Source organism: Pristis pectinata, chromosome 1 (assembly GCF_009764475.1).
Source record: "Pristis pectinata isolate sPriPec2 chromosome 1, sPriPec2.1.pri, whole genome shotgun sequence".
NCBI classification, from domain to species: Eukaryota; Metazoa; Chordata; class Chondrichthyes; order Rhinopristiformes; family Pristidae; genus Pristis; species Pristis pectinata.
Window position 1 is genome coordinate 119878253 of NC_067405.1, and position 25759 is coordinate 119904011.

At 40.5% G+C, this 25759-nt stretch overlaps 1 protein-coding gene across 1 annotated transcript in view; it reads right to left on the bottom strand.

Moving 5' to 3' along the window:
- traf3 (TNF receptor-associated factor 3) overlaps positions 1-25759 on the bottom strand; it is a 75928-nt gene that overhangs the window by 14576 nt on the left and 35593 nt on the right. The window contains exons 2-8 of the mRNA XM_052025202.1: positions 19098-19379; positions 17546-17597; positions 17345-17449; positions 16807-16971; positions 9471-9548; positions 6201-6275; positions 5768-5860 (exon numbers count right to left, since the gene is read on the bottom strand). Coding sequence (XP_051881162.1) covers positions 5768-5860; positions 6201-6275; positions 9471-9548; positions 16807-16971; positions 17345-17449; positions 17546-17597; positions 19098-19360 — 831 coding nt within the window. The 5' untranslated portion in view covers positions 19361-19379. The remainder of the gene's footprint in view (positions 1-5767; positions 5861-6200; positions 6276-9470; positions 9549-16806; positions 16972-17344; positions 17450-17545; positions 17598-19097; positions 19380-25759) is intronic.

The following is a 25759-nucleotide window of genomic DNA, read 5'->3' on the forward strand; positions in this document are numbered from 1 at the left end:
TGGATCACAAGAAATTGCAAAAAGTTGTGAATGCAGCCCAGTCTATCATAAAAATCAGCCTCCTTTCCATTAACTATGTCTACACTTTCCACTGCCTCGGGAAAGCAGCTAACATAATCAAGGACCCCTCCCACCCCAGTCATTCTCTCTTCTCCCCTCTCCTGACTGGCAGAAGATAGAAAAGCTTGAGAGCAGGTACCACCAGATTCAAGGACAGCTTCTATCCCACTGTTATCAGACTCTTAAATAGACCTCTCATGGGCTAAAAGATGAACTCTTGATCTCCCAATCTACCTCGTCGTGGCCCTTGCACTTTATTTGTCTATCTGCAAGACACTTTCTTTGTAACAGCAACACTATATTCTGCATTTCATTTTCTTTTTATGACCTCGATGTAGTTATGCATGTCGTGGTCTGTCTGGAAGGCACACAAAACAAAAACTTTTCACTGTATCTCAGTACGTGTGACAATAATAAACCAATACCATTCCCCTTTCAAGTTCCAGTTCAAACTTTGCCTCCAGTGGTTCTGGTGTAGTTCTCCTCCAATAACAACATTCGCTGGGTGAAAGAAATGGGAGTGGTGGTTAAGGTCTAAAGTTCTTAAACTCAGTTTTAAGTCTGGAAGGCTGTAAAATGTATTGTATTCATGATTCAGAAAGAAACCAGTAGAATACAAGCTCATAAAGGTGATCAGTAACTAGAACTTTCACAGTATACTACAGTATGGCACTTAATTAGTGAGAGGAATGAAAACCGAAAGCTGTAATAAACTTGACTGTGCTGAGAATGCTAAATCTATTCAAAGCTGAATTAATTAATTCAGGTGATCCTTCAGCAGAATACAACCTCAGATTCTCTTGCTGATGATCAATATTATCAGAAATGTTTTTTTTAAAACAAACGTCTCCTTGAACCACTCCTTGATCTTGCAATCTTCCCTCTCGTCATGTGCATGGCTGTTGATTTACAGATTCTGAATAACACTTCTTGTTCCAATGAGGACTCTGGGATTTTAAAACTGGTGTTTGGCAATATCTTCCAATGCCAAGAAGAATGTCAACATCCCATGATCAGATATCCTGTAATCTATTTTCCATGGAAACAAAGAATTTGCTGTAGGCATCAGCTGTCAAATGAATTCCTTCCATTTCACTCCTTTTTAAAATTTATTCACTTTTCATGAACTGAGTAGCACTAGAAAGGCCATCAATCATTTCCTGGTGACCCCTAATAGCTCCCTGAACTGACTGGACTGCTCAGCCATTTCAGAGTCAACCGAAGTAGTGGATCTGAAGTCCCATATAGAACAGATTAATCTATTTCCTCCCTTGAAAGACTTCAGTGAACCATATGGGTTTTCAAAACAATCAGTTTTGCGATCAATGTTACTTATGACTACAGTTTAAAAAAATGCCAGGTTATTAATTGAATTTAAATTCCTTCATGGGATTTGATCTCTGATTACTTGGTCCATCATTTGATTGCTGCTCCACCACCATACTCAGAGTAAGCTTTTTCTCAATCTCTACATCCATCCTGGAAGCAAGTGAACTTCTGAAAAATATGTCAATTGAAATCTCCTTCTGAATCATTCTCTTTCTGATGCTTTTGAAAGTACCAATATTTTCTGCCTTTATGATTCATGTTTTGTACGCTGTGGGAATTCCATCTGGAATTCCACATGAACCTTAGATCTGCAGGACAGAATGTAGACAAGTTGGAAGTATTTACCTCATTTATTTAAGAGATGCCATGTCCATCAGACTCAATAACCCAGGAAAACTAAACCACAGTCTAGTGGTCAGATGGATTTGACAATTATCAGACAGCCTGAAATTATATCACTCAACCTCTTCAATGTGTTACTGTAGGAGCAATGATGCATTTCCCTATCAGAGATGCTCCAGTGTGACTCAGCAGAGGGAGAATCTAACATGTCTTTCAGCAGCTTTCAAAGTGAAAAAGAGCTTTGAAAGTCTCTTTTTAGAGACATAGAAAGTGAAGATTTTAAACAAAAAAATGGCTTACCCTTCCTTTTCATTTTCCAGATGGACAATATGGCATCCTCAGCAAAGTAAGAGGCAGAGGGGTCTGCTTACTAATCAACTCCTCATGGTGCTTGGATGTGACTGTCCTGGCGAATTCCTATTCACCAGACTTGGAATATCTAATGGTGAAGTGCTGCCCATACTACCTGCCACGGGAATTCACTTCAGCTATCCTGATAGCAGTCTACATCCCAACCCAAGCAGATGTGAAACCTGCACTTAATGAACTATACTCCGTGATCAACAGCCTTGAAATGGGATACCAAGACCCTATTCATCATAGCCGATGACTTCAACCAGGCCAATTCCAAGAGTGTGTTACCGAAATACTAGCAGCATATCTCCTATCCCACCAGGGGCTCAAACACCCTTGATCATTGCTACACAACCATCAAAGATGCCTACCAATCCATGCCCACGCACCCACACTTTGGTAAATCAGACCACCAAGTTATGCTCCTTCTCCCTGTGCAAGAACAGAAACTGAAATGCAAGGATCGAGTACAGAAAGTTGGACAGTGCTGGTCTGAGCTTCTACACGACTGCTTTGAGTCGGTAGACTGGTCCATATTCAAAGACTCAGCAGCCGAACAAGCTGAATATACGTCACCATCGTCACTGTCTTCTACACACTTGCTGATTAAAGTCTGTGTACCAAAGAGGTCAATCTAGGTGTTCCCAAACCAGAAACCATGTATATCACCAGCAAATTTAGCTACCATACATCTCAATCCCTTCATCCAAGTCAAAATAGATTGTAAATAGCTGCGGCTCCAGCACTGATAGCCTTGGCACTTCAATAGTTACTGACTACCAACACAACAATGATCCATTTACCCCAACTGTTTCTGTTAGTTAGCCAATATATTAATCCCAACCCTGTGCATTCTCATGTTGCGCAGTAATCTTTTATAGTGACACCTTATTAAGTGCCTTCTGGAAATCCAATACACTACATCTACTGGTTCTGCTTTATCCACTCTGTTTGTTATAGTCTCAAAGTATTCTTAAACTTGTCAAACACAACAAATGCAAGTCTAACTGGCTTATAATTTCCTGCTTTGTCTCTCTCCTTTCTTGAACAGTGGTTTTACTTTTGCAGTTATTCAATTTTCTGGGACTTCTCCAGAATCTAGGGAATTCTGGTAGAATACAACCAGTGCATCCACTATCACTGCAGCTATAGACATTAAGACATTAGAATGTAGGCCTTCACATCTGGGGACTTGTCAGCCTTTAGCCCTATTAGCTGGCCTGATACTTTTCACTAGAGAGATTAAGTTCCTCCCTTCCTATAGTTCCTTGATTATCTATTACTACTGGCATGTTTTTAGTTTCTTTTACCGTAAAGACATATCTAAAGTAATTATTGAGAACCTCTGCCATTTCTCTAGTTGACATTGCTAATTCCCCATTTTCATCATAAAAGGGACCAATGTTTACTTTAGTGACTCTCTTCCCTTTTTATATACCAGTAGAAGCTCTTTCATATTATTTGGTAGTTTTCCCTCAGACTCTTTGTAACTTTTATAGAATTGTTACAGCACAGAAGACTATTCAGCCTATGCAGTCATTGTTAGCTTTCAGTGGACTGAAGAGAGGCAAGGAAAAGACCAAAAGGTTAACTTTGTGAATGAAAACTACAGGTCATTCCAGAGCTGTATTGAAACGAAATCCCAGTTTCAAAAATTGAAGTACCCAACACTGTCCAAGGTTAAGTATGCTGAGTAGAGCAGGTACAACCTGAATAGCTGTCACTAATCAGCTTATTTGAAGGATTTTTAATTACTGAATTGCTAAAGCTTAGAAATTGTCAATAATGTTAAGCAGTTGTGCTGGGAAAAAAAGATTTCAATACTTTTTATGGATTGCCTCTCAATTTAAAAGTATTTTGTCTTATCTAGTGAATAGACACTGTTTTTTACGCCCAAGATGCACCAATCATGCGAATGTCTGTAACGGGCAACTTTTAAATTGAAATTAATGCAAATAAATATTGCTAATTACCATTTGGCCAATATGACCACCCATCTATTTTAAACCTGGACATTTCAAGTGGGGAGAGTTTTTATTAACAAGATGGTCCTAGCTAGATTGTTCAGCAATTCAGCTCCCACGTCACCCTTCTGACTCTGTATACTTCAATCAGGCCACTAGATGGTGCATTGACTGGGCTCATCCTACACGCAGAATAAAGAAAATACTGGTAACTCTTTATATCCTGACCGTGTGGCAGGTGCATAGATAGGCACTAAGCAAAATAACCAGTTTCAATGCCATACAGCTAAAATCAGCCACAGTCCAAACAATCTACCAACAATAAATTAATTTTAACTGGAGCTTATTTTATTATACCACTTCTTAATAATACTTTAAAGCTAAACTATGTTAACATTAATATACATAGCCTCTAGCAAAGTATTTAATTTATAATTCTCTAATATGGAAAGAGATAGAGAGAGAGTGAGAGGCAGCAGCAATAAGGTAAACTGAGCAGCCTGTCTTGGTATCGTTCTAAATTAAGTCTTTATAAGAAATTATAACATTCCCAGATATCCTGGAACAAACATGTAGCAGAATGTCCTGGGGTTTCCAATAGATTAAACTGCACTACAGAATGAGAAACCAAAAGACAATAAGCAATGGAGGTGCATGTGAGACAATACTCAGAAGAGGTTGCAAGAACACAGACCATCAAGGATAATAAGCATCTCGTTTTTAAATAAATTACTTCCACGTTCAAATCTTCCAAACACAACAGGAAACAATCTTTGTTTTTAAGTACTGCTCTTTCTGAAGCTGAAAGTGAAACAAAAAAGTTTTAACATGCTACTAGTATAATTGTTGCTTAAACACAGAGCAGCATCCGCACAGTATTTCACTAATTTGAAAATAGCTCTGATTAGTTGGCTTCTCAGAGGTACTAGGGAGGCTGATTGTACATGTATTCACAAATACTTCAAGCAGGAGTCACTAAATCAGTGTGGCAAAAGCTGTTCTAGTTTTCCTCTTAACATAATTGTAATGATCCCACCACTATCCTGAAGAAACAAATCAGGGACCAAGTTTGCCATCTTTGAGTCATGAGAAAAAGGTAGATGTTTTCTCCCATAGTCGCTGAGGGAAAAAACATAAAATAGCGTGCATCCTGAGATAATTGCAATATGGATAGCAGGTTGGATATGGGCAGGATATTTAAGTGACACAGACATCTTAACATAGAAAGAATCATAATGACATGTGGGACAAGGATACACAGCCCACAGCAAAGAAGAGATCAACTGTACTGGCACATCTCCTTCAGAGATTGGTTTTGCTGAAGCTAATGTGTAAGATCTGAATAGTGGTTCAGCTATTTGTTCCAAGGCAAGCTTTCCTTTTGTTCAGTATTCAAAACCAGTGACATATTATGATTTTAGTACAGGTGTCAACACTCATTTCTAAAGAATAATGGTGACACACAACCGGTTCACAAAACATTTTGCTAGGCAGGCTGGAAGAGTAATCTTGCAGATTTGTGCCTCAGTCTCTCCCTCCCAACACCTCTCTCATCCCTCTTCACCCCAATCAATTGGCTGGAATCTCAAACCTGCAATCACAGAGAAGTCCTGAAATAACAGTCATCAGGTATGCACACACCATTCAATTTGTCCACACTTTAAAAACAAAACACTTTGATAAACTAAGAAATTTCACATTTCCCTCTCTTTGTTTACCATATTTTCAAGATGTTCATTCTTCACCAGCACACATTTTAAATGTTGGGCCATTGCATTAACTTCATGCACTTTAAGTTCCTGGTTGTTTCCCTACAAGAGCAAAACACAAGCAAGTTCAGTGACAGTTGGTGAAGAAAACAATGGAACAGCATTTGAACACAGACTCACAACAAAGTTCAGCTGGAGTCAGTAAGCAGAGTTAGTTCATGAAAGTGTGAACTTCACTTTACACGTTACGTCATGGCTGTAACTGCTATAGTACAATGAAAGTACATTAGATTTTTTTCTCTGCCTAATCTCTGCAATTCAAGATGTCTCCAATTGTACTAAACTCTACAACTAGAATTTTATTACCTAGATTTTTAGTGCCTAGATTTTTCAGCTTAGCTAAACTTTAATGAGAATAAAATTATTAAAATGTTGTACTAACCTGGAAATTACATCCATGCTGAGAGAAAGGACAGGACATTGTCACATTGAGACACTGTAACTGGTGGTTATTTAACTGCAGAGAGAAAAGGAAATTATTTTTATTTGTCTTGGAATGGTGTGAAACTCAAACACTACTAGGTTCCAAGTAGAAGGAAGGTTATTCATTACACCAGTCAGGAAATGAAAGTGATAGTCACAATGCAACTTACAGATCAAATTTGTCAAAGTATTAAAATGATCATATTCAACCTATGACTTTACTTAAACTATTAAACCAAATCTATAAAGTTGGCAATTGCGATTTTAAGCACTGAAGGGTCCTTGGCCTGAAATTACTGCTCTTTCCAACAGAGGCCACTGGGTCTGCTGAAGCACTTCTAGTAGATATTTGTGATTTCCAGCATCTTTTAGTAAACATTCCCACAAGATTTGAGCACCTCCCATGTTTAATGTCAGTCGTGAAAACCATGAGCAAATTTGAAGAGAGTGTACCATCTTTATCAGCTGCATTTTGTGCCATCAACTGCAAACGTCAACTTAAAAGCAAAATAAAACACTGTTGTTACCAGGGAATCACACTGTCATTTCTCATCAGGAGAAAATGCACATCAAGTCCTCAAATTACCCAAGTAAACAACATATAAAATATAGTAAACAAAAACACTGAAAGACTTATGTTGATCTGCCTATAACTTGAAATTTACTCTGTACACTATGTGCAGTGAAACTACAAACCAAGCTTCACACACCAATATTAATTTTCTTAAATTTCATGTACTTTTGCTATTTAATGAGGAACAAAAGGGATGAGAGCTTGCTGCCAGCAGGGAACCACTCACACTTGCTACAGATATATGGAGAGAGTACAAACTTGCCTTTTGCAGATCCCCCAGTATTGCCTTAAAAGTACCAGATCTCAAATGATAAAGCCCCGTATAGATGTGTGGCCTACAGCAACATACTGTTGTGATGTGGGTGGGCCAGAACAAGCCCTGTCCAGGTAACAACTGATTTTTATTTTACAAATGGAAAAGACATGACACTAGCCTTGCAGCTATCAAAACTGTCAACTTCTGTTATGAGAAAGGTTCTTTTGGTATCTTAAAGATAAAGGTTTCTGGACACACAGTCTTTGTACTTTAAAAGGACGATTTTATTCACAAAGACCAACGCAGGAACAGAATGTGAAGGAACAAATGCACCCTCGCACACTCACACTAAGGTGATCGCGAAACGTGGGGGAGACGCAACAGGGGTGAAGTGCACACACGCTCACACACATACACACAATGAACTAGTACAAACGATCAGGGAACGAACAAGTACGTTGTCTGGACCCCCTGAATCGGGACAAACAACGGCTCTATGCCACTGGGAATCTACTCAGTACGCTCCTAGACCCCCGTGGAAGTGCACCCTTTCACCTGTGGTCTCGACCCCGGCAGCAATCGGAAAAGAGGAAGAGAGCTCACGTGTACCATCTTTTATAGGGCTGTAGTGAGGTGGAGCCCGCTCAGGTGAAACAAGCCAATGATTCAGGGTCAAGAACAAAGGTGGGTTACGAGCCAATCCTCAGGTGTGCTCTTTAATGGGTGGGGCGGAGCCGGACCCTTGATTGACAGTGGTGTAGCCTCCGACCTGATAGGCAATGCTATCATCCGACCATGGGGGTCAGTAGTGTTGTCACTGTCATCTAACCCCTGATCTTTCATACTACAACTTCAAATACATCCAAACTCAAAGTCAGAAAGATTCAATTAAGCACATTTTAAAATACAGAAAATTTAAAAAACACTTTAATTACTAAAAAAAAAGTTAAATATTTAAAAGCATTAAATCAAACTTAATTAATTCAAACAATGAAATATTTAGCCATTCCTCTCTATTCAAATGGATGGACCCACTGTTTCTGAGGCAGGTCTAACCTGGTGGAGATTCAGTTAGCAGATTCCCCAGCATGAATTTAGCAAGTATGTGCTCTGCCACTACACTCATGTTGAGTCAAATGTCAGAGCACAGCTGGGATATTATTGGGAGAACTCAGCCAGCAAATTTGGAAATAAAGGTATTGTGGCCCTCTTGACATATTCAAGGGGTTAAATGCCAGTAATATGGCATGGAACTAAGATGCCTAAATAAACATGCCTAAGATGTCTTCAGTTCCATGTTGAAACTGCACTAATGTCATGTTAAGCTTTCAGAAACTCTTGCAATATGAACCAAGGACAAAGAGTGCATTCACTTTTCATTCTTGTTGCCTTTTAGCAAGTTCAGACAACTTCCTGACTTATCACACAACAGCATGCATATTCATCAAATCAAAATTAACTACATGAAGGGCAAAAGGATGATCAGAGACCATGCCCAAAACTCTTCAAACAAAGCACTTTATACAGCTCACAACAGAAATTCTTTGCATGCAGCACCTTCCAAATTCATGACTTCTACCACCGAGGAGGACAAGGGCTTCAGGCCCATGAGAACACCACCTGCAGGTTCCCTCCCAAAGGTTACACACTATCCTGACTTGCAAATATATTGCTATTCCTTCATCAACACTGGATCCAATTCTTGGAACTCCTTCCCTCCCCAACAGCATTTCGAGAGTACCTTCACTAGAAGGACTCAGCAGTCTAAGGTAATGGCTCACAACCATCTTATAAAGCCAGAGATACAGCAGTGAAACAGGCCCTTCAAGCCCACTTAGCCCCCACTGACCATCAAGCACCCACTTTTACACTAATCCTACCCTGACCCATTTTCATCCTCCCAAGTTTTCATCAACTCGGGCAATTTACAGTGGCCAATTAACCTGGCAATCCTCATATTTTTGGGATGTGGGAGGAAATCGGAACATACAATCACAGAGAGAACATGTAAAGTCCACAAAGACAGCAGTGGAAGTCAGGATTGAACCTGTGTCGCTGGAGTGGTGAAGCAATGGCTTACCAGCTGCGCCACTGTGCAGCCCATATTGAGGGCAGTTAGTGATGGGCCATAAATGTTGGCCTTGCCAGTGATGCTCAGATCGCCCAAAAATAAATAAAAAATAGGAATTAGTTCCAATCTTTTGTTTTCTGTTACAAGGGTACTTTTCACCTTGCTATTTTATTTGAAGAGACGTTATATGTGATCATTTTCTTCAGGAGGATTAAATGTTATATTTTGCAATCAAAGTCCATACTCTGCACCAATTCAATACATAATCAGCTGTTTATGACCAAATTTTTAAAATGTACTGTGAGGGAATTTAAAAATAGCAACTTACCTCTCCTCTCAGAATAAAAGTATTGCACTTGTTAGGGCATAGGACTGGGAATGCAGGACAGTCAAAGTCTTCATGTTTCTAAGAGAATAAAAGAAAAAGAAAAATTTTTTTTACTGAATACTATTCTCTTGAAGATTGTACATCCATTAGTAAAACTTATTTCCATCTATTTAATTCTAGTCACACATCATTCTATAAACATTAATGTCACTAATTTAACTTGGTGATGGAAACTACCTGTAGAATTGCTCAGAGCATTCAACCAGAAATGTTCAGTCTCAATCACTGGAATTTTTGAAATTATATCTACTTTGATGCATTCTACTGAAAAATATGCATGAGGCATGCAGTTAAATTATTTTCAAGCCTGCTTCATTCCTCATGCCCATTTCCTCCCACTGAACATTCTCCTTTGTGTCAAACTTGGCAATGCACTGGAGTTTCCCCAGAGAGAGTTAAGGTAAAAACAAATGAGAATATGGTATAGCTTTCTCCAAACCAATCAACTACAAAAATAAAACCCGGTAGGCCATCATTCTCTGGATTAGCAGAAGTCTCATTGGGCTAGTCAGCAAAGTGATGAACATGTCTTTGACGATGCCATTCAATGGCACTTCCCAATAATTTACTTACTGTTGCCAAGTCTGGGTTCCATCAGAACCACTTTGTTTCAAATTTCATTAGTCTTACACAAACAAATAAGTAAATTCACAGAGAAGGTGAAAGTGGCCACCCTTACCGCTACACCTAGCATTAAGACTCCTAGAAAAGTTGAAGTCAATGAGCATATCTCTGCTGGATGAAGTCATATCCAGCACAAAGGAAATGGATGATGATGTTGTTGGACAACCATGTCAGCTCTAGGGCTGTGCTGCAAGTGCTGCTCAGAGCAATGTCCTGTGTTTGACTACATTCAGCTGCTTCATCATAGGGTCAGAAATGGAAATATTCACAGAGGATCAGTGCTTAGTTTCATTCACAACTTCATGGATAATGAGGCAGCCTATGTTGAAATGCTACAAATACCATACATCAGGGATGTTCTGATTTGAGACAAGTAGCATTTGCACCATACAAGTGACAGACAATAATCATTACTATCAAACGAGGATAAAAATCCCAGCTCTTAATGTTCAATGGCATTATTCTCTTCAATTTCCTTTAATATGCTCTTATACCACCATTGAGCAGAAACCTCACTGGATTAGATTTTGTAGCTACAATAGCAGGTCAAAGAATAGCAGCGAGAGATTCACCTCCCAATTCCTCAAATCCTTTTCATTAGATACAAGGCACAAATCAGGAGTATGGTAGAATGCACTCCTTCTGCTTGGATGAGTAAATCTCCAACAAAACTATTCAGAATGAGGCATTCCACTTGACTGGCACCCATCTATTCAATCTGTCCACCACCAGCACATCGTAATTGTAGTTGAACCAGTTACAAGTTGTACTTTCCCAACTCACCAATGCAGCTCTACAAAACCCATCAGCTCTACTGCCTAAGAGGCCAGGCACATGAAAACATCAACAACTGCAGGTCCCCTTCCAAGTCATGCACATTATAGGTTTGGAATACATTTAAATTACCTTTTGGTTGCCATGTCAAAACCCTGCGAATCCCTTCCCGACAGAACTGTGGGAGTACCTTCACCATAAGGGTTGCAGTGGCTCAATTTTCTTGAGCCACTGCACACCACCAACTAGTCAAGGGCAGAAAGAGAAGGGCAATAAATTCTGGCCTAGTCAGAGATGCTGAAATCCCATGAACAAGTGAAAATAGAAAGTAGCTTCAATTTGATCATATGTTCAACCAAGCAGTAATTATTTGTGATTAAATTCAAGCCACTTTGGTTTACATCTCCCTAACAACTGGTTTTGAAGAACAAAAAAAATGCAGATGCTGGAAATCTAAAATAAAAAGAAAAGATTGCTGGAAACTCTCAGCAAGTCACACAGCATCTGTGGAAAGAGAAAAAGTTGACATTTCAGGTTGAAGACCCTTCATCAGAATATTCCAATGGAAGTTCTTTGATACAGAGATGTTAATTCCATTTCTCTTGCCATTGATGTTCTGAGTGTTTCCATCATTTTCTGATTTTATTATTGCTTAAGAAGAACAATCAGCTGATGAGAAATATAAATGTCAAGTTGTGTTATACAAGAGAAAAATAATCACTGGGGTTTCCTAAAAATCAGATGTGTTGTAACATAAATCGAAGTTATGCATGATCTCAGAAGCCATTGATAAATAATCCACATATTGGGTTAAAGCTTTTTCTTCAATTTGTGGCTTCAGTCTTACCATAAAGCCATACTGCTCCTTTTGAAAAAATGCCAGACCTCTTTTACAAGGTAATAGGCGGTGTATAAAAATCGAGTCTAATTCTGCTCCCTACATCTTAAATGAGGTGCTGAGCTCTTATTAGCTTGTGTTACGGACTCAGTGAAAGTCCCTTTAAGATAGAGAGTGTGTGTGTATGTGTGTGTGGGGCGTGCTTACGTCAATAGAAGATAAAGGACGTAATGACGTTGTTGAAGAAGTTAGAAGAAGAAGGAGAGAGAGAGAGGAGAGAGAGAGAGGAGGGAGAGAGACACCAGCCTGCTTGTTTTCTCTATCGATGGATGAGAAACAATAACTGTGTTTGCTACTGAAATCCATGTATGGAAGTTGGAAGTAATCCAGTGGAGTTCACTTTGTTGCTGACCTGTAGAAGGAAACAGGTATTTGTGTGTGGACGACCACAATTCGGATGCTTTTCGGGGTGAGGAAGTCACTACCGAGTAAACACTGAAGTGTCGTTTGGGTTCCATCGTGGAACATTTGGATTTCATATGTACTCTCTCTCTATGTTTCTCTACGTCTACGTCTTATCTTCAGACAATGGTGGTTGTTGAAGAAGCCCTTGCTCATGTTTCACCTTATGGCTTGCGGAACTGAACTTTAAGAACCATTCTGGAACTTGGAGTTTGGGACTTTGTCACACACACACACACACGACGAGTTTAGTTTTGGGGTTAACGTTCGAGGTTTAACATTTTTGAATTCTAACATACTAACATTTTTACTTTTATTTTACGTATTATCATAAGTAGTAATTAATAAAATAGTTTTTAACACTGAATCATGCTCAGTGTGTTTCTTTTGTTGCTGGTTCGTGACACTTGGCATAAAAATAACAATTTGCATTTATACCTTTCATTTATCAGAGCTAAATTTCCAAAGCCATTTCCTAATCACCACGCTAACTACCAAGGGAGAAGTTCCTTTACTAGGAAGACACAAAAAACTGCAGACCCTGGAATCTGGAACAAAAAAAAACTGCTGGAAGAACTCAGCAGCTCAAGCAGCATCTGTAGAAGGGATGGTTGAAGGTCGAGAACTGCATCGGACTAAGAGTATAGAGGGAAGATAGCCACTACACAGAAGCAACAGGGAGGAGTGAGACAGAGACTGGTGGCTGATAGGTGGGATAAGGGGGTGGGGGTTGGGGGGAGGATGATGGGTAGATAAAACCAGGTGGGGGAGAGGAGTAGGGAAGGCTGAGAGGAGGCAGATGGAGCTAGATGGGAAGGGGAGGAGGAAGGACTAAGACAAGGGCTGGTAGTTGATAGGTGGAACCCAGATAAAGGAGGGATGATGTGCAGATGGAACTAGGTGGGAGAGGGGATAAGAAAAGGTGAACCAAGGTTGAAGAGATGCAGGTAGATAGGTGCGTGGGTGATTGCAGATGGAACCAGATGTGGAAGGGCAATGAGAGGCAGGACGGAAAAGGTGATCAAAGGGAGAGAGACCTGGGTAGACTGGTGGGAGTAGGAAACTAACACAGGCGGAGTGAGTTACGTGAAATTGGAAAATTCAGTATATCATTTCGCTGTAGGTTACACAAGCAGATTTTGAGGTGCTGTTCTTCTGGTTTGTGTTTGGCCTCACTGTGGCAGTGGAGAAGGCCAAGGAGAGAATGGGAAGGGGAGTGGAAATGACATGCAACTGGAAGGTCAAGATGTCCATTGCAGACAGAGTGCAGGTGATCTGCAAATTGGTCACCTGGTCTATGCTTGGTCTCATCAATGTAGAGGAGGCCACATTGCAAAAACCAAATGCAAAAGATGAGGTTGGAAGAGGTGCACATGAAACGTTGCCTCACCTTTAATGTCTATGTCCCTGGATGGTGGTGAGGGAGTAGATGAAAGGGATAAGTGTTATACCTTTGGTTAACATCTCTAGGTTTTATTTTATTCATATTTTGTTTCAATTCAAGAGGCTTTACAGGTAAGGTGGACAAACTCAGGGCGTGGATTGGCTCTGGGGACCGGGATATCATAGCCATAACAGATACATGGCCGAGAGAAGGGAAGGACTGGCAGCTCAATGTTCCAGGATAAAGATGCTACAAGTTTGACAGAGGTACAGGTAAGAGAGGATGAAAGAGGACATAACAATGGTCCTTAGAGAGGATATTCTTGGGGGATCATCCAGTGAAGTCATACAGATAGAAATAGAATGGGGATGGTCACTCTGATGGGATTGTATTATACGCCCCCCAATAGTCAGCAGGAATTGGAGGAGCAGATATGTAGAGATATTGTAGCTAGTTGTAAACATAAGGTAACATTAGTGGGATATTTTAACTTCCCTAAGATTGGGCCAACCATAGTGTGAAAGGCTTGGATGGAGTGAAATATGTGAAATGTCCAAGAAAGCTTCCTTGATAAATATATAGAGGGACCTATTAGAGAAGATGCAACACTGGACCTCCTCCTGGGGAATGAGGTAGGGCAAGTGGTAGAAGTGGCAGTCAGGGAGCATTTTGGCTCCAGTGATCATAATTTGAGTGATCATAGTTTTCATAGTTTGAAAATAGTTATGGAGAAACATACGGTAGGTTCACAGGTCCCAAACTGGGGCAGAGCAAATATTGGAGCCATTAGGCAGGATCTTGCAGTGGTTGAATGGGTGAGATTGTTTGCAGGGAAAGGAGTGCCTGCCAAGTCAAAGGTTTTCAAATGTGTGATGTCAAGAGCTCAGGTTTACATGTTCCTGTTAGGTGAGGGACAAGGCTGGCAGGTTTAGGGAACCCTGGTTGACAAAAGATATTGAGGCTCTGGTTAAGAAAAAGAGGGAAGCATACACAGTGCATAAGCAATTAGGAACCAGTGAATCTCTTGACGATTACAAGAAGTGTAGGAGTGCCCTTAAGAGAGAAGTTAGGAGGGCAAAAAGAGGATACGAGAAGGATCTGGCAGGCAAGGTGAAGCAAAATCTCAAGAGATTCTATAGATATAGTAAGAGTAAAAGGGTGGCTGGGAAAGAATTGGTCCCCTTAAAGATCAGCATGGCTGTCTGTGTGTGGAACTAAAGGAAATGGGTGAGATTTTTAATGAATATTTCTCTTCAGTTTTTACTGTGGAGAAAACAATGGAAGCTAAGGAAATAGGGGAAATGAGTGGTGATGTCATGCACCACATACAAATTAGCAGTGAGGAGGTATTAAAGGCCTTAAAGTGCATTAAGGTGGATAAATCCCCAGGGCCTGACTTGGTGCATTCTTGAACCTGGTAGGAAGATGGAGAAGAAATTGCAGAGGCCCTTGAAGAGATTTTTGCTTCATCTCTGGCCACAGCTGAGGTTCTGGAGGACTGGAGAGTGGTTAATATGGTACCATTATTTAAAAAGGGTGGCAAAAACAAGCCAGGAAACTACAGGCCAGTGAGTCTGACATCAGTGGTGGGTAGATTGCTAGAGGAGATTCTGGGGGACAGGATCTACCAACATTTGGAGAGACAGGGTCTGATTCGGGACAGTCAGCACGGCTTTCTGCATGGGAAGTCACGCCTGACAAATCTCTTGGAGTTCTTCAAGGAGGTAACCAGGAGGGTAGATGAGGGTAGGGCAGTGAATGTTGTCTATGTGGACTTTAGCAAGGCCTTTGACAAGGTCCCTCATGTCAGGCTTGTCTGGAAGGTTAGATCTCATGGGAGTGGATTGGATTCATAATTGGCTCAGTGGTAGGAAGCAGAGGGTGATGTTGAGGGTTGTTTCTCACGCTGGAGGTCTGTGTTTAGTGGTGTGCCACATGGGTTGGTGCTGAGACCTTTGTTGTTTGTAATTTATATAAATGACTTGGATGTACAAGGAATGGTTAGTAAGTTTGCAGATGATACTAAAATAGGTGGTGTTATAGAAAGTTTAGAAGGTTATGTAAAAATTACAGGGGGATCTTGATCAACTAAGTATGTGGAGTGAGGATTGGCAAGTGACTTTCAATCCAGATAAATTTGAGGTATTGCATTTTGGGAAATCAAGCCAGGGTAGGACTTATAATGTTCGGGCCTTGGGGAGTGTTATGGAACATAGAGACCTAGGAATGCTAGGGCAAAGTTCGCTGAAAGCAGTGTCACAGGTAGACAGGGTGGTGAAGAAGGCATTTGGCACACTGGCCTTTATCAATCAAGGCATTGAGTGTAGGAGTTGGGAAGTTATGATGCAGTTATACATGACGTTGGTGAGGCTGCACTTGGAGTACTGTGCACAGTTTTGGTCACTCTATTATAGGAAAGATATTATTAAACTAGAAAGAGTTCAGAAAAGATTTACCAGAATGTTGCCAGGACTTGGGGGGGGCCTGAGCTGCAAGGAGAGGTTGCGTAGAACAGGACTTTATTCCCTGGAATGTAGGAGATTGGGTGTGACCTGATAGAGGTATATAAAATCATGAGACGCATCAACAAAATTAAAACACATACCCTTTTTCCCAGGGAGGGGGTGCTAAAAACAAGAGGGCATAGGTTTAAGATCAGGTGTGAGAGATTTAAAAAGGGACATCACGACAGCTTCTTCAAGCAAAGGGTGGTGTGTATTTGGAATGAGCTGCCAGAAATAGTGGTTGAGGTGAGCACATTAGCAGCATTTAAAAGCCATTTAGATAAATACATGGATAGGAGAGGTTTAGAGGGCAATGGGCCAAACATAGCCCATATGGACCGGCTCGCTGGGCAACTCAGTCAGCATGGTCAATTCTGCCTCGGGAAAAAGGTGGGGTGGGGTGGGGGGGGGGGGTGGGGAGCAGATGTGCAGGAAATGGGGATGCACGTGAGTACCCTCACTACTGCTTTTGCAAAAATATAGCATACATCACTAACAAAAGCTAAAAAGGTGCAAGAACACAAAGTCGTGGTGCCAGCTACAAAGGAAAGTGTGACCAAGGGATGAAATTATCATCAGTAATACCAAATAGGTCCAATTTTTCTACATTCTTCCAATTGTTCTGAAAACTTGCATAAACTCAGCAACTGTATAAAGAAACATGGTTACATTTATTGTGGAGTATTTTACCTTTAACTCTGCAATCGTGATTTTTTTCTTGCAGTATTTACAGGCTTGCTCCCGATATGTACAGCTTGAATTTAAATGGTCAGCTAAATCTTTCCTTTGAACCTTTTCTGTACATCCCCTGCGTGCACATCGAACTTCCTGATAAGGACATTCAAGTAAATGAGCCTGTACAAGAGGAGAAAACAATTAAATAATTTCTTGCATCAAGACTACGACCCTCAATGTTCAATAATAATGCTCAAATATTCTTCAAATTCGCAGAACATGCATATTTTCTTAACTTCCATACAATAATTTTCAAAATTGACTCAAACTGGTTATAATATCAAAGTCCTGTTAATGAGATTTCTGTATACCTTCCAAAGACAAAACTATTGATGTTGTGTAAAAAAAATTATCAACAGTTAATTCCAATAAAAGTTTTCAACTTCCTAGTTGAAACTTAATTACACTGTGGTCCATTGGTTATCTAAACATGCATCAGAATAACCAGAAACTACTGACTGTGTTCCAGTTAAGATTAGGTAATATCAATTACCTCAAGCTTTCCTAGAGGTAGCTGTTTCGTGCAGCCATTTATTTCATTCCTACAATAGATGTGAAGAGCTAGAACCTCCTTTTTACAGCAGATGTCCTTAAAAACCTTTGAAAGTAAAAAAAAAAATCAGCACAATAGTGGTTCATTAAAAAAAACACTAAAATTGAAATTCAAAACCCATACATGTACTCAATTGCTTACCGTGTTCTCATATAAAGCCACATTATCAAGTGGGCATACAGGTTTTGGACTCCTGAAAACAAAATATTAAATAATGTAATCAAAGTAAGCTAAACCCCAATAGCAAGTAAAAACAATTTGATAACAACTCAACATGTTTAAAAAGACACATTTTCCTTTTGGTCTAAATGCTATTCAAGTTGTAATACCAGACACATCCACTTTAGTATAAAATGCAGCCAATACACATTGTGAGACTTGCTTCGCAATAATTCTGCAGATTCAATCCCAACATCATCACCTCGAGGTTTCAGAGTTCATCCATTCCTATAGTCTAGCTCTCTGTCTTGTATTTCCTATTATCACTGTTTGAACAATTCATTTCACATTGGGTCATCATTCAAATAAACATGACCATAAAATTAATCAACAAGAAATACAGCTTGGAATTAAATTACTCCAATGCTAGACTTATCAATCTGCATTTATCAATAAAAGTCATTGGAAAAGCTGGACACATGTTCAACAACAGAAGATATCTTTATTCTCCAAAGGACTTGTTTTCCATACAGTCTTTGGCCCTTTTGATATGTAGTTGTTGGTCCAACAATCTGTTGTCCCATAGCTTAATAGCAATGAAAATGGATGGTTGTTAAACAGTTACTATTGGTTCCAAAACATGCAAATAATTAGGTCTTTAATATATAAAGCTAAGTTGTTGGTGACAAAGCTTTTAAGTCAACTCGGACATTTTCCTAACTATATCAAACATAATTGTAACATTTTTGTGAATTATGTATAAAGTGGGCACAACATGCTCCAAAATAGAGCGATGGAGTTGCACGGCATAGAAACTGGCCCATCTGGCTATCTACCCTATCAATGCCTCTCAAAATCTTATACATGTCATCTCTCAGCCTCTTTTGCTCCAGGAAAAACAGACCCAACCTATCCAATCTTTCCTTATAACTCAAGCCCTCCAATCCAGGAAACATCCTTGTGAATCTTTTTTACACCCTCTCACTTAATCACATCTTTCCTGCTGTGTGGCGACCAGAACTGCACACAGTACACCAAGTGCAGTCCAACCAATGTTTTGTACAACTGTAACACGACATCCCAATTCCTATATTCAATGCCTCAGCCGATGAAGGCAAGCACACCATACGCCTTTCTCACCACCCTGTCTATCTTTGTTGCCACTTTCTGGGAACTATGTAATTATACCCCTCCGTCTCCCTGTTGACCAACACTCCCCAGGGACCTGCCATTCATTGTGTATGTCCTGGCAAAGTCTAACTTCAAAAATGTATCCCCTTGCACTTGGAGTTAAATTCCATCTGTTATTCCCTTTTCCACTTGATCTAGATCCTGCTGTAACCTTAGACAACCTGTTTAGACAATCCTAAACAATTGGAGTGGCAGCAAATTACAACAGAAGACGCGAGACGCAAGTCTCAGATCTGAACTCGTCAGGCAAATCAAAATTGTCACTACATCAGCAGACAGACCGACACATTTCAGTTTAGTTAAAAATTATACATCAGAATTTCTCATTAAAAACTGAACTTACCCAAGAATCTTTTGTATACAGCTTCCACAGAATCTGTGGCCACACTCAGTTTGTTTGGGATTGCAGAGTGGAAGACAGCAATGTTCACATTTGTACTTGTTTTCCACGGTCAGTACAAATCTCTCCTTGAAGCCCCCATCCTCTGGTTCAATGCTTAGAGACGACAGCCGGCTATCTGGAACTTGGATCACATTCGCCTGCTGCACCAGCGATTCCAGGGAAAGTGGGGGTGCCAATGACTCTATGTTTCTTGCTGTTGCCATGGCCTACGGCCGCCCAAAACTGTGAAGAAGCAACTTTTAGTATGGAGTAATAATAAGCCAGTTCTTTAGTATACCCCATAAACTAATGTTACACTTTCGCCACTTCCTTACACTTCCTGGGACAGCCTGCAACTCAAGAGAGTAAGTGCATGATAGATCATAAAAAACTTCTTTTGGGATTGCTTCATCCAGATTGAGTGGAGTCCATTGAGCGAAGCAAATGATGATAAGAACACAAGAAAATAGGAGCAGCCCATTTAGCCCGTCAAGCCTGCCCCACCCTCGATTTCAATATGCCCATGGCCATCTATACATGGCTTCATCTCCTCTTCTATACTATTCCACATTGTGCACGATTTCCTGGTCTTTCAAAAAATGTATCAAACTCATCGTTAAATACCTCCAGCAGTCCAGTCTGCACAACTCTTCAGGATAGAGAATTCCACAGATTCACCAGCCTCTGTAGAAATTCCTGTGCACCACAGTTTTAAATGACTGCTCTTTATCTTGTAACTATGTTCCTTTGTTTAAGATTCTCTCGCTAGTGGAAACATCTCAACATCTACTTTGCCACGGCCACTTAGGATCCAACATGTTTCAATAAGGTTACTCCTCTTTCTTCTAAGCTCCAAGGATCTATCCCTCTCATTCCAGGAATTAACCGAATGAACCTCTTCTGGATTGTTTCCATTATTAATATATCATTTCTTAAATAAGGGGACCAAAACCATGTACAGTACTTCAGGTTCAGCCTCATGAACACCTTGTACAATTGTAACAATACAAACAATCTGCTTCTAAACTCCAAAGCACTAGCAAAAAAGGCCACTTGCATAACTACTTGCTGTACCTGCATGCTAACTTACTGTAAATCACGGACAAGAACATCTAAATCCTTCTGTACTCCACTCATTTGCAATCTCTCTTAATTAAGTCTGTCTTTTTGATTCTTCCAGAAGTTCATGACCTCACACTTTCCTGCATCAATCACCATTTGCCAAGTTTTCACCCATTCACTCAAGCTAGCTATATCCTGTTGCAGAGTCCACACATCCTCACTGCGACATACCCTCCCCACCTATTTTCACATCATCAGCAAAGATGCCCTCTCCGTCAAGTCATTAATATAGATAGTAAAATAGTTGGGTGCCAAGAATTGATCCTTGGTGCTCTCCACCAGGTAATCCATCCAGCCTGAAAAATCCCCATTTATTTGGAATTAAAGGAGGAGCTAACTGATCATTTCAACCTTCCTTCAGGTGCCACTGGAACTGGCATTTCCACAATTGATATTGACAATACCATAAAAAGTGATAATGCTGGAGTGAAGGGTAGAGCATAAGAGGTTATCACATCAAACAATTTGGAGTTGCAGCAAAATACAATAGAAGACATGGGATACAACTCTCAGATCTGAACTGTACATTAAAATTTAATCGCAAATAATAAGAGAAAATAGAGCATGTGCTGAAATTAAGTACTCAGTACCACTGCAAACTAATTTCATATCCCCCAAGCTTAAGTTTCCCTTTTTTTTTAAAGAATATTTAAAGTATTAGGGTAGCTGACTCAAAGATGGAGAATTTTAGGTGTTTTTCAAATTACAGATTATCAGTCAAATGTGGAGATTTATAGTCAAATTACAGGCAGAAAATAGGTCTCTTCAGAACGAAACACTGAAAATAGGCAAAATGCTGCTGATCTAATTTCCATGTAGTTATCACCCTTTTTTTTATGAAAGGTACCTCTCAAGTGTAAAAAAATTCAAGCTATTTTAAAGCTCTGGGTGTTGTACTGCAGACAGCAATAGCATCGGTTTAACACTGCAGGACAGCTAAACACTACTTTTCTTTAAAATTTTGATTTCCACTGATTCAGACTGCATTCAGATATCAGTCCTAGAGGTGAAGAGACAGTCTGCTTCTCACGTCATCACTCTTTCAGCTCGCACTTGTACAATAAAAACTCTTCTTGGCTTTCAAGTGATGTGACATGTAAGCACCTTTAAAAGGTCTCATACAAGTGAACATAATTATTCAAAGAACCCAGATTTTCAGCTTGTTGATGTCTTACGTGGTGCAGTATATATCTTTACCAGCCAGGTGCTGTATTCCTTTTGCGCTTAGCTTCTTTGATCCAAGTGAAAATGCCTGACCCAGAACTTGAATCACATCCAAACCCACTAAACAGTCTGTCTCATTGGCTTGATGCCTTCTGGGTTTTCACAAAGTTAAATTCCAGGACTCAATAAGGGATGCAAGAGGAAAGTCCCACATCCCAAAATAAAACACACAGCTGCAGAACAAATTTACCTTGTTTTCCTATCATACATCTTCTAACTTTTTTTCCAAAGTACTATTCATGTACATCATGTACATATCAATTATGTATGTGTATCAGAGTTATATAAAGGAAATGAGAGGCATACACATATTAATGGCAACCTTCCTATTTCTGGATTCCTGGACATGCTGGCATTAATGAGACTTATTTATATCACTAGCTTTTCACATTTTGTTGTCAGTCTAGCAGAATGATTGACCACAGCTCCATGCACTGCGCAAATGGTTCCAAACAACTGCGCAAACCTCTTAGGTTTACTTGTTTTCACATTCTCCTCAATTTAGTCATAGTTTTGGGCTGTTCTGCATCATTTCTCCATATTGGTTCTGTTCAGGAGACGGGAAATTCAACTCTCTTATTAGGAGGAACTTTGCACATACTGACAAGTAATGTTCTGTCTCGTCTAAATGCTTGGTCATGGATTCCATTCCTCTTCTCTCTTATTCCTTCCACGTTTGTGAGGGTATAGTCTTATTACATTCATATGCTCTTGTTCAGGATAATACATATATAACCCCTCTTTGTAGCAGGACTTACTGTACAGAAAAGTCAGCATCCTTGGACATCCCCAAAGATTAATTTGTTTAGTGCATCATCATTCTGAGTCTGGGGTGTGGAAATCCAGAAAGTTCCAGGACTGATCACTTATCAGTGCCGACCGAGTTAGCTAATCGCATCAGGATAATGTCAGGTTAGGGAAGCGTCAATAGAAGAGAGAGGATGGTGTGGGGTAAAAGAAAAATGGTTAGGGTTTCTACTTTGATCAGGATCTGCATAGTGTTAATTAGGAGAGACATTGCCTCAGTTTTGATACAGCACTTTCCAAAGTGCATTACCATGGCTCGTATGTGAACAACAGCCACATGATTCGGTGGATGGAATTGGCCAAACATGAGTCACACAGTCCCTCCAGAGAACAAAAAGGAAAATATAGATGAGTAAAAAAAAAGTGGTGATATGGTTGAGGGAAACGTGCGTGTTATGTGTACTGCAGCAGTGCGTAAACGCTGGGGAAAATTTAACTTGGGGAGAGTGGATCTAGGGATAAGGTGGTACGAATGTAAGGAGCAGGAAGAAATGGGAAATCCCCACCGGCTTCTCTCACTGCACTTGCACAAGTAGTTCATAAATTTCTGTTTTGGGGGAAACTGAGACTTCATTTTGGTAACCTTTCCAGTAAATGGGCAAGTCATGCAGTCAATGCAGAACTAACCAATCCAGAACTGGATAATACAAGAGACTGCAGGTTGCTGGAACCTAGAGCAAAACCAAACTGCTGGAAGAACAAGCAGCATCAGTGGAGACAAAAGGCTGGTCAATATTTTGGGTTGAGCCCATGCATCAGGACTGAGAGAGTAGAGGGAAGATAACTAGTATATAGAGGTGAGAGGGCGGGATGAGACAGGGGGGGTGACACAGAGGCTGCTAGGTCATAGGTGGAACCAGACTAGGAGGGGCAGGGGGCGAAGGACGAGGAGTAGATGGAGGCAGGTGGGGGAGGAGTGAGCGTTGAGACAGAGGCTCAAAGCTGATGGGCAGAAACAGATAAGGAGAAAAAAATAAAAATAGGCAGATAGAGCTAGGTGAGGGAGAGGATAGGAAAGGTGAACCAGGAGAAGAAAGAAGAAGAAACCCAGGTGAATAGGTATGAGGGTGATGGGCAGATGTAATGGGTAGGGGGATTGGGAAGAAACGTAAAAGGTGAACAGACAGACAGAGCCAGAGCGAGAGACAGAGACATGTTTAGATCCCTGGATGGTGGTGAGAGAGGTCGTGTAGGGACAAAGGTTGGAGAGGAAAGTGCCAGGGGATGGGGAGGGGCAGGTTGGAAGGGACAAGCAGACCAGGGAGTCACTAGAGAACAGTTTGTGCGGAAAGCCGGTGGGGGGGGGGGGCGGGAGAGGGAAGATGAGACTCGTGGTGGGATCCTGGAGCTGACAAATAGTTCTAGTTCTGAAACATTCTGTGTAGTGCCTCAAACACATAATCTAAACTAGTGCTCTAGTACAGTACTGAGGGAGTGTTGCACTGTCAGAGGTGCCATCTTCTTGTTGAAATGCTGAATCTAAGCCCCATCTTTCCTCAAAGGCAGCATAACTGATCTCACACAGGAAAATTACCACTCTTTTTTTTGAGGAATAAATGATGACTATTACTCCAAAAAAGATTGGTTTGTCAATTATCGCATTGCTGTGAGAGAGTTCATAATGTGGCAAATTGACTGCAATTACAATATAGAAGCTGTTAGTGTAATGTGGAAGTTGCCGGAACACAGTCACAACACAGGCATCTACCCTACAATGTGGAAAATTACCCAAGTATCTGGTGAATTACTGCCCTAGCAGTCTATTACCAATCAGCAAGAAATGATGGAAGTGCTACAAACGATCATTATTCACCAATATGCAGCTGAACTACAGGCCTCATGACAATCTTGCTTGATTCTGAAAAATGAATACAAAAGACAGTTCAAAAGTACTTATTTGGCTACAAAGTTCCTTGATGCTATATAAATGCAATCATTTCTTTGCTCCCATTCGCCTCTCTCTTCGTTTGGCTATAATGCCACTTTGTGAAGGGACATTTTGACCATTTCTATTGGTTAAAATCTTTTATCCTCTGCTCACTCTACTTAACAACCAAACTAGCATATCGGCAAAAATAAGCATCAATTGTTATTATTGCACATAAACTTTATGATTTTCTGATGGGACTTCTATAACATGATTAAGAACAAAAAAGACACTGCTCCTGTAGATAAGTTCCATTCTAACAGGAAGCCTTTTACAATGTTGTACCTCACCTCCAAAGATAAAGATCAAAAAGTGTTGGAGCTTTATTGTCGCCTTGCTTGGCATTGGTCTGCACAGAGGTTGGTTCAGATGTGGACCCTTTGGGTTGGGAATCACAGCTTGCACTCCATCATGAAGCAAGCACAATATAAAGATACATTTGCTACATGCAGCCAAGCTGAGGAGGATACTCGACAGTCTCTCTCAAATGGCGGAGCTGAAGGCTTTAGCAAGGTCGATAAAGACCACATGTAGTGGCTAGTCTTGCTCCAAGCACTTCCCTTGGAGTTGTCTCACAGGTAAGATCATGTTCACTGCCTCAAGAGGGAAGGAATCCACACTGTGACTTGGAGAGCCTCTCTTTTGTCACTCGGAGGGATGTAGTGATGACCTTCCTGTGGCAACAGAAGTGAGACTGTAGCCACCTCCCTTCTAGTTACTAGTCAGGCTTCTGTCCTTTCCACTGAGAGCCAAGAACAGGTGTGAACTTTGAAACAACAAAGAGGCAGTCAGCACCCACTGGATGGAACACCTCAAAGATCTTCTTAATCTTGACCTTTTCTTTGACCAGAGTTCCCTTGATTCCAATCCACAGCTATCTACCAGGTCCAGATTTGCTACCATTCCTAACTAACAAGTAGTCAAAAATGCCAACTAACAAAAAACAAAGCCTCAGGGGCAGACAACATCCCTAATGAAGTCCTAAAATCACACACATCTGGGAAGAAAATATGCCAGAGGACATGACCGACATCATAATATCAGGGCTGCTTTGATGACTTCATTGCCCCAGAAATGTATAAAAATGACAATATTGTTCAACCAGAATTTCTACAAGAAAAAATACCATAACATCTCTTATATTATGCAATGAAATTTGCCCTGCCCTATTCCCTCCAAAACATCTGCATAGTGACCCTAAGTCCTGAATGGACATGGCATCATTGTCAATAGCAAAATGGAGGGCTGTCAACATAAATTGGATACATTCTCAGGGTTGTCATCATGTGACCTCCAACTTTCAACTGCTGCACCCTCCAATCACCATTACTGGACAGCTGACATGTCCGTCTTTCAGCAGGTCACTCACCAGACCAACTGGATGCGAGCAGATTGCGTTGCCCTACTGGTTGAGGCATGGCTGGTGGATAAAAACATTATTTCCCATCTGCAGTTGTCATTAAGGCCCATGACCTTGCCAACAGCAGTATCCAGAAGGTCAATTTCTGAAGCTTCCAGTCCAATTTGGCAGGATTAGCAACCA